General features: G+C 33.4%; 1 protein-coding gene across 1 annotated transcript in view; it reads left to right on the forward strand.

The window, feature by feature from the left end:
• The first annotated feature begins 3222 nt into the window (after window positions 1-3222).
• Window positions 3223-10719, forward strand: part of LOC119637204 (LIM/homeobox protein Lhx1) — a 135774-nt gene continuing 128277 nt past the window's right edge. Inside the window, exon 1 of the mRNA XM_038033055.1 lies at window positions 3223-3452. Within this exon, the coding sequence (XP_037888983.1) occupies window positions 3410-3452 (43 nt within the window). The 5' untranslated portion in view covers window positions 3223-3409. The remainder of the gene's footprint in view (window positions 3453-10719) is intronic.

Here is a 10719-nt window from a genome sequence, read left to right on the forward strand (position 1 = left end):
AATAAAAAAAAAAAAAAAAAAAAAGAAAAACAGTAAAACACTTCACAGCTTAACACCCCAAAGAACAATATTTTGCAAGTCAAAGACAAAAATGAGAGTGCGGAAAGCAAAAACAGACAGGATACAAATACAGACAGTTTATTCAAACCGAGGAGACCAACCCCCACAAATACACATATACATTACAAATGCATGAGTGAACGAACCAACAGACAAGTAAGGAAACAGTTGCCAAATGAAACTGGAGGTGACAATTTATGATAACGTTTTACCTTTGCCCATTATACACACGGAGGCACAAACTAATGGTATGAGTGGTATAAAAATGGCACAAAACAATAAAGAAAGTAAAAAAGAAGAAAGAAAAAAAAATAGAAAAAAAAGAGAAAAACAGAAAAAATTGAAAAAACAAAAGAACGAAAAAGTTTCTGTAATTTTTAGCTACGCTTGGGGTTTTATCTTTGGCTTATTACCGTTTCACGTCGAGCATAAACTATTTAAAGGTTTCTTTACGAAAAACGAATAGAATGGAATCGAATTGTTAGAATGCATGTACGTACGTATAACATCATGCGATACAAACATACAAAACACTCGTCTCTGTTATGCCAAAGGGGCGGTTTTTCATGTCTCTTGCATATGCATCCGTAAGTACTTATATATAGACAACCATATAGATATGTAGGCATATGTATATTTGGATATATATATATATATATATATATATACATATGTATATGTATGTGTATATGCATTTGTGTATGCATGTACGTAAGAATGTAGGTATATGCACATGTATATGTATGTATACTTGAATTCAAATATAGAGTAGAGGTTATCATCGACTACAAAAAATCAACACATAAACAAAAGACCAAAGCAAAACTTTGCCAAACACGGCTGACAGTCAGCATTTGACATTTTACCTTGGAAGGGCGCACACGAAACCAACAAACAAATATTATAAGCACATACATATACATACTATGACGCTGTCGTTGAAAGAGCAAAATGTCACTTTGAAAAATGCCATTGGTTCGATTAACCTCACCAATGCACTACCCACTCTCGCACACCTACTGGTGACATTACAGCAGAAGCAAACAAACAAAAAGCAAAACTTCAAATCAAAAAGAGAATATGAATATAAAGCAACAAAAAATATAACAAAAATTTGTATAAAATATACCGCCTGTATACTTGTATGTGTGAAAACCAGTTGTCAGAGTTGCTTAGCAACGCCCTCTAACCACAAAAATGATGTCTGGGTCTCAAACAGACACTTAAAATAACTCAGCTTTTGCACAAAAACGAACATGTCATCAACAGACTCCATTGCTATTTCATATCGAGAAGAGAGATAGAGAAAGAGAGAGAAAGAGAGAGAGAGTGACGAAAGCGAGCGAGCGAGTAATTTACGCAATTCGAGAGCATTTACTCACTCTTTATAAATATACAGTCATTTCATTCTAACCAATTATCATCATTCAGTTAATATAAACACAACAACTACTCAGAGAGTTAATCGAGAACACGAAGGGGAAGTAACAGTATTCCCTTTCTTGCCTTAATGTTTATTAGAGAGAGAGAATGAGATAAATGCATTATTAAAGTGGGCCGTGCGCGGTCGTAAAGAGAGAGAGAGAACATGAATAATTGTATACGATTTTCCCGATGGTTTTTGTTTTGTTTTCCTTTTTTTCTTATTGTTTTGCTTCTATTTTTATTTTTGGTGTGTATGATAAACCGGTTCGCACAAGCTGATACCTGCTGCTGTTTTAGTTAGTGCTCAAACGTTTGCGTGTGTTTTTGCTTTAGGCATCCATCCCAATCGAGCATTTGTGAGCTGAAAGGTCGCGTGCTTTAGTTTTCGTTGGACGTTCGCTAAATGCGGTATATACGCATGACGATTATTTTTAACCTAAAACAAATATTAGTACACATATAAAATTATATACACGTATATACAATTGATTGCAAAGTGACGGCGATAACGCGTGAAACCAAAGCGCACATTTCACGGAATTCAAACGTATTATAATAGTCGCTTTGACACACTCCGGCTCAAACCCAAGGATTAACAAAATTAGCTAGTGTTGTCAAAAGCATCCATTCAACTTTAGCGTCGGAATATCTGGTAAATGTTATTTAGAAAATTATGCTTAGTATGCTATACATACGGAATGCATAATTGCGTGAGATATGTTAAATTAGAAAATTTACAAAAAAATTAAATAAGAGGAAAAAAAAAAAAAAAAAAAAGAAGAAGAAAATTAGGTAACTAATTGTTTTCTTGTTCATACATGGTAATGTGAATGGCCCGATGAGAGGTAAATAATTAAAATTGCCCGCAAACCTCTGTGTAAACTAAATGAAAGTGCAAGTGTCGCCCACAAAAATAGCTGCGGGAATATTTAAGATTAAAGGCCGACAACTATATTACGCGGCGACGACTACAATCACAAATCAAGTCATTTACCCTTGCGAGGAACACAAAGAACCCAACATAATTTGTTGTCGTCGTCTGGGGAAGTAGAGCTGAATTACTCTCCAAAAATTAATACGCATACACAATGCACCACATGCACAACAACAAAGCTCACACGCGTACACAACACCTACATTATATAATTACCAATCCTACCACCACCTCCGACCATTATCACCATTAACAAGACACACACGCATATATACACACACACACACACACACACACACACACACACACACAAACATACACACACACACACAATATGAGAAAGGCAAAACATACATTTACCGTACGTAATATTTGATAACGAAAGAAATTTTTCGCGCGCTAATTAACGTCATTAAAGCAAAGATTGTAAAATAAAGCAAAGAAATAAAAAAATAATAAAATAAAATGAAAATAAAAAAATATATATAAAAAAGAAATAACTTGTTGTCGTGATCTGGCTGAACCCATTTGTTATACTCTAGAAAACTTCTTGTTTACTGTTGCCTGCTCGTTCTGTTTTATTTACTATTTCGTTTTTCTTTTTTTCTTCATTTGTTTTAAAAATTTTATTATTTTTTAAATTTAATAAAATATAAAAAAAAATTTTTTGTTCTTTAATTTTCAACGAAATTATAAAAAATTAGTGATTGAAAAAACATCAGGAATTATTATAAAATTTTCCATATAATTAAAATATTAAATAAACAACAACAACGGCAACAACAACAACGACAAGTGTTATATAATTCTTAATTTGAGAAGAAACAATTCTTCAAAAATATCATATAATTAAGAAACGGCAGAAATATTCAAATTCACAAAATTCTTACCGAAGTATCAAAAGCGCCCCTTAGGGCTGTCGCGCTGGCGTCATTTCTGGGCGACGGTTTCGCCGCCCTCGGTTCACGAGCACCGCCGGTTAAGGATCTCATGGCGTTCGGTTCTGTTTTACACAATAATCAACACAATATTGGTAAGTGTGTTAAACCCTTTGAAAAGTTGCTGTCACTTGTCTTAGCAATCATAATGCAGCCGCCGTTACACTCTTCTCTAATGCAGCGCCGCTTATTAAACTTTTCACAAAACTATTTACTTTTTCGCTATTTAAAACGAACTTTTCAATTTGATTTAAAATACCTGTGAGCGTCGCACTTGTATCGCTTATGTCATCTATCCGATGCCATTAGCAAGTTCTCCGCCGTACTTTTACACCTTAACTGCTATGGCCGTTACAACACAAAATAACATTTTTCACATTTCAAACGCTTACAAAGTTATTTGTTTGTTAACTTACTTTTGATTGTTTTTGTTTTTGTTTTTTTTTTTTTTTTTTTTTTTTTCAAAAAAGTTAATGCATCTGTTTTGTAAACTTTTTTAAAAAAGTTTCAAATTCTCTTAGAACCTAATTTTCATGAAAAGGCAACAAAAAAAAAAAAAGAAGAAAATAAATCAAAATTCTCTCGATACTCTAATCAACGAAAACAAAGGGAGGTCACAGCAGGCCATCACGTGTCGCTTTCAAATGTCAGAAAAGACAAATAAATCAAGTTAGAACAAGTTAGTTGTATCTTCTCAACTTCTCAACTTGTGAACGTACAAAATATATCCAAAAAACCTTTCGTCACCGCAAAGGAAAAGATCCATTTAGACTTGTTAATTGCGGAATAAGATAAATAGAGTAAATAATAGTTAATACGACCATCCTTTTATATATTTATATAATATGCTACTTTTTAAAGGGGATAGTTTACAATAGGAGATGGACAACTTCGTCAGCATGTTTTTATAAAATGACATTTATATGTTGCATGTGTGAGGAAAGCCTGCAAGCATCCGATTGGGGCATACACACGTTCCTATTTCCCTTAAGATCTTACGGATTTTGAAACTGTTCTGCTTTTGCGATAAAGCATAGTTTTCTGTGCCTCACCTTTAAGGAGTTTTGAACTCTCTTCTAAATAAGCCATGAAATCCTTGAATGGATTATTACACATATCTTTGATGGGATCGCCCAAAATAAGCCCACGTTAAAATCACATAAGGGGAGAACAGTTGTTATCTAACGATCATCTGATTATGTGAGAAGATTTGTTACAGTGGAAGCAAGACTCAGGCATTTACTGCACCTAATTTATATAAACCCCTCCCTACTATAGCATTAATAATGAGTAACTAGGCAATAGAATAATTTAACATTTAATTTCCATGATGTTTAGTGACTACCTTTGCTAACTATGTTCAAAAAGGATATTTCTGAATTTGTTAGGAAATCAAATATTAACTGATATGACCTATGAGTGAGCGCAAATTCATGGGAATGTAACTATTCGCTAATGCGCTTTAAGAATATGGGAATTCGAGCTTTTTGGTGTGTTAATAAATGCAAACTACACAGCCTACGATTTTTGAGATATTTTGATGAATTTCATTATACCGATATGTCTTCGGTCAAGTACCCCTTCTTTGTTGAAAACGTGAAAATTTTTTATATGAAAAAATTGGCAAAAAATATTATTATTATTATTGGATAATAAGTGAATGTGATAAATTTGGTAAAATGAAACTATCTAGTCTAAAAAGAGACTATATGGGACTATATAAACAAGTTCTTAGAGAAAATAATTCTCTTTATGGCTTTTTATAGCAACAAAGTTTGATTTATTGTATTGTGTGGTGAAGAGAGTTTAAAAGACTACTGAGTTGCCATATAAGTTTATCATGATAAATTTAGTCTATTTGAGGCAATGGATCTATTCCGCGGAGCCTCTTCCATATAAGGATTCTAAAGAAAAGTAAAGTTTTATATGAGAACAAGGTCTAATTTGTGGTGTCGTGCTAAGTGCTTAAATTTCTTTTTTACCCCTTAGGGTATATGACTAATTACTTAGTTGATGTTATCTATACGTGTAACGTGATGACGGTAGAAAAAAACAGAGAGAGAGTTTGTAGTTTATAAGTAACGAGCAGAGAACTAAATTTTTTTTTAGGTTATGCCGTACAGTGGACCTACTGTTTAAATGATTTGGATCAATTGCAAAACCTGCGTGCGTGCAAGAACCTTCAATGTTTCCGTCAAATTTGAAGTACTAGTAGTTGGCTTTTTACGACCAGGAGTATAATTACCGCAGATATATGATATAGAAAGATAGACGGGCGGATAGACAGGCTTAAATTAGTTTAGAACTTAATGCAGATGAAGAATTTATTTACGTTATGGGGCTCCTGCAGTTTCGTTCCGGTCGTTGCGATCATTTTGATAAAATGAATATGCTCCTCATCCTTCGGAAATTTAATAATTTTGAATGCGATGAGGTCGAATTTAGCATGACATATGCGGTCGACATAGGAGTGAGAAAAGTTTATATGTCAGTCTCGGAAAAGTCGTTGCACATTCCGCTCACTCTTCTTTTTACAAATAGCTGACGCATTTTCTTTCCTCCATAAGCCTCTCCTGACTCTTACAAATGATATCAAAATATCGAATTAAAGGTAAATAAAAAGGTAAAAAAAAAACTGAAGCGTTATAACCTAGCAAGGCCGAATATTAAATATCCTCCAGCGCATCGTTAAGTACAATTCTACATTATTTTTGTTTATTGTTTATTGCTGGTCAGAAAGAAGTCGGAGAGAGTTTGTCCCATGTTGTCAATGAGTTTTATGATTTTATTGACCATGCACTTACTATCGTAGCGATCACATACCAACCGCAATTTAAATATGGTCTAGTACACTGGAAATTTAATCTTAACTAGCCTGGCTTTCATAATTACTTGCCTGTGCGGTAGCCTAGTTTTTGATTGTAGTGACGTAAATGATGCAGGGTATTTATGATGGTCGGTTTCGGCTTCCTTCAGTACCGCTTTTTTTCTTGTATTAAATTAAAACATTCTCGAAACTAGGTCCGTCGCGTATAGTGTTGTTTATTATGTTTACATGGAGATGGGGATGACTGGTAATTAATGTTGACTAGTAATGGCCATAGGCGCTGATTTACTGCCGTATTTACATTTATAATAATCCCAGGTATCAAAATATGTGGCATTAAAGATTTGATTAAGATCGTACCGTTCGCCTGTCATAATGTTTGAAAATTCATAATATATGTATGTATTATGAGAGCAAGTGACCACAAACTCTTGTTGTCTGTAGATATTCATTTTTATTTATCTTTATTGTCGTTAATCGAACACCCGATGTCGAACTGGTAAGAAACAATTGGAATAATTTATAGTTCAAACTTTATGCTTATCTTAATTCGCATTGCTTTTAACGTTGATTGTCTGTTACTCAAAATTTTCACATTTCAATTTCGCAATTTCTGCAGTTTCCTCTCTTTCGCTACTTCTCTTCTACTTAATTCTTCCCTGACCAACAACGTGATCATATCTATAAGGAATATCCATTAAATAGTAAGTAATTGATTATATGAAATAAAAAATAGTTATTGAGCGATCCTGTTAAGTAGCACACAATATACACGAAACCAATGCCGCAATGCAGCTTGTGCAGGAGATATTTTAAAAAGTCTGAAAAGCCGATTTTTCACTCAAAGTCCCCGCAACTGAATGTGCGTGTATTGGGCTTGTGTAGGTTCCCCGTTTCGCGCAGATTAGACACAACAAAAAAAACTTCTATTAAATTGGAACTTGAGACTTGTCGTTCCACTGGTTCGTTCAATTTTCATCCGACAGCCGTGAAATTTCAGCTGCAACTTCACTTATTCTCCAAATTAAGATTTTGGCGCTAAACATCGTTTGATGTTTAATGAATGATGAAATAAAACTTGTCGATTCTAATAGATTTTGAGTCGTATCTTCAGAAAATGCCTGTTTGGTTGCTTTAGATGCAGATTTTGTGATATCTATCGGAATGGTAAGGATAAGGAAGGATAGGGAAAAGCAAAAATGTTGTTTTGTTACAAAAGTTGCCACGCCTTCCAATATGTTTTCAAAAAAATGTGCTTTTGTTTTTTCCACTCCAGAGCTTGTATTGGACTTCCGTAGGTAAAAGCCGGTAGATGAATACATTTTTTTCTCATTTATTTTGTATAAATTTACAGGAACTGCCTGTTTTTAGTGCGCACACGGTAATATTACTGTGTGCGCTAAGCGCAAATGTTAATGTCTCTTCTTTAAAATCTGTAAACGCTTACGAGTCTAAAAACGAATTAAAAAGTGCTGAAAAGCTATTTCCTTCTGGGCCTGGCATAAATGTTGCATCGGAATTTCTTTAAATAAGTTCAAGTTTGGCTGTTTGTTCGAAGATTCCGAAATTTGAATTCAAATTTTAGAAATATGCCTCTAGAATTGTAAATCATTTGATATACTTTTTTTTTTAGCACACAAAAGTTTTGCATAAACATGTTAATGCTTATGCCTGCTTACCAGGCAATGGCTACTCGATTCTTGCGCGTATTAAAATGTTTACGACATCTCTAACGTTTAGACAGCACTTCAAGTTGTAGATATCTTAAAAGAAAAAGAAAATAAATAACAAAAAGAAAAAAAAGAAACAGATAAGAAAATTGTATTCGGTCGTGGCCGAATCTCCTATACTCATCACCGTGATCCTAAAAAAACCGGTGAGAAATACATTTTTATATACAATACTTTGCAATATTGGGTGGGCACGGTTGATTTTTTTCTACTTTTAAAATAAAAGTGGGAATCTTTTATGGTGTGTATGTTGTACTCTATGAGTATAACAAGCAGAAATACGGAAAACAAAGGTATTCACAGTTGTTCTTATATAAACGTGTGTGGGCGCTGTAGGCGTGTTTTTTTTTTTTTTAAAAGTTTGGGTCATTTTGAGTTTCTTTTGCAAATTTGTAAGTAATGTCTTCACTTTTGCAAGCGCAAGAATTATTACTACATATATACCCACAGAATTGTGTAGACGGACAGATGGATAAAGAGTAGATGGATATGCTTACGTGAATTTCGAATTTGAAACTGGCCAAGTGTTTATATACTTTATGAGGTTTTTTAAGCTTGATTCTGTTATAAAGGTTTTGAAAAAAAAATAAAAATTAAAAAATTATGAATCATTACAAAAGTGAGTAGGCGTGGGCGAATATTTATATTTTCGCAGAGGTACAACAAAATTTTGTAGATTTATATGCTGTAGTTTATGAGCAATGCGCAAAAAAAAAAAACAATTTTTTAATCCTTTTGAAAACAGAGAGGTTTAAGTAGTATCGTAGGCGTGTCCTTGGACTGATTCCCATCTGCATGCAAGAACTTCCAATGTTTCTGGAAAATTTGAAGCCGGTGGTTTAATTCTTGCGGCCAAGAGAAGATTTACAACAGACATGGACGGACGGATATACTTAAATCGATTCAGAATTTGACACTGATCAAGAATACATATATTTTTGGAGGGTCCTGAAGCTTCCTTTTGGAAGCTTCATATTACTCATATACTCCTCATCCTTCGGCGATGAGTATAAAAATATTCAAATATTTCAAATATACAAAGCAGATCATTTCCTACAAATTTTTGCTTTTTATTAATTCATCTATTTGGCCATTAAGTCATATACTCCTGTTTACCTGCGTTTACCTATTATTACTGTTTAAAGAGAGAACTGAAGTGTTTGCGGTCTCAAGCGAATATCATTCATAATTCATCAACGACAGGAAGTGGTGCCAACGATGATGTACCTTTTTCTTGTTGTTGCTGCTGACAATGGCATGTATGAATGTAAGCCTGAGACTATATAAAGCTTCGGCTGGATTTAAACTTGAATGATGGATAGATACTTACTGTTAGTTTCCTTAAGCAGACACATGATTTTAATACGCGAAACATCTGTTGTTCAATCTTTTTTCCTCAATAATGATTTTTATAGAAACAATTCTCCTCTTGCTCGTGTTTATAGCTTTTTCAATATGTTGGAGTTATTTTATGAAAACCTTTATACTACTAAATAAGGTAATGCTTTTCCAAACTTTGTTTTTTTTTTATTTACTTCTCCAACTGATAGCGTTCTTACCGCTCACATTGAAGCCTGGATAAATTCAATACATTACGGTCAGGTCAAACTTGTGATTGGAATGTGTGAGGTTCGTCTTTTTTGAACAAAGAGAAAGAGGAAATTCTGACGACTTGAACGACTTGAATGTTATTTTAAATGTTTTTTATATTAAAATCAATTATTGTTTCATAGAAATTTTGCTTTATGGTAAACAATTTATCTTCAATTAAGTAAAACGACGGCTTCATGACGGCACTTGAGAAGTCAGATGAATGAATACGAGGCAAATTTTTGTAACTAGCACCAAGTCTAGGCAGTTTAGAAGCATCGACGGCTGACCTTAAGTGCATGCTTAAATTATTGTTTCGTTCCAATAACTGCATCAATAAGTCATTAAATTTTTGCATTTGAAGCAGTTATGTTTACTCCGCATCTCCTTTCTTTCTTTCCTTTCTCTCCTTTTCTAAAATGACCTGTAGAGAAATACTCAAACGTTTATTTATATTAGTAATGGATGAGAATTTCAAAAATGATTCGAATGTATAAGAAGCCTATCAATCAGTAGATTAGCAAAGCATGAAACTTAAAAAGAAAAAAAAAAAAAAAAATGCATTTTATCTTCCCTTTGAGTCACGAATTACTTTTTTGCTAAACATTTATTTGAGCGATATTTTTTTTTATTTGTTTAAGAAAAATCCAAAGTTGACATCGGCGTAAAATTTGTGATCGCGACCTTGTCGAGGTAACGTTAATAACTGCAAAGAAATTTAATTTAAGAAAGAGTTAAACAATGATCAGCCGTAGCCAATAACGCAGAAGCTGCAGAAGACACACGATAAATATTTACAAAAATCGATCGAGCATGCCCAATATTATAGAGTATGGGAATTTTCTTTTTTCGGTTTTTTCTTTAAATTTTTTTTTTTAGGATGAAATTGGTGATCGTTGCCGAGTATAGTTTTTTTTACTTACTTCATTTCGATCAGTTCGGTTAATGAGGCTCTGAAAAAAGACCGGATTGAAGAGAGCCTATGCATATGGTAAAACTGTCTTTGCTAAATTATGATTTACGGTCAAACCAATGAAATAGGTATTGAAATTAAACAAGTAAGAAAATTATATTCTAGAACTAAATTGTTATTCTCTTTAAAACTGGGTGGCCGCGGCTGATTTTTCCTATTTTCAAAACAAAAGTTTTTGTCAAATAGGCGTGTGGGTGTTGTAATTGGGTCGTTAGAAAAGTTTAAGTCATTTCCAAATTCTT

Source organism: Glossina fuscipes, unplaced genomic scaffold (genome assembly GCF_014805625.2).
Source record: "Glossina fuscipes isolate IAEA_lab_2018 unplaced genomic scaffold, Yale_Gfus_2 43, whole genome shotgun sequence".
NCBI classification, from domain to species: Eukaryota; Metazoa; Arthropoda; class Insecta; order Diptera; family Glossinidae; genus Glossina; species Glossina fuscipes.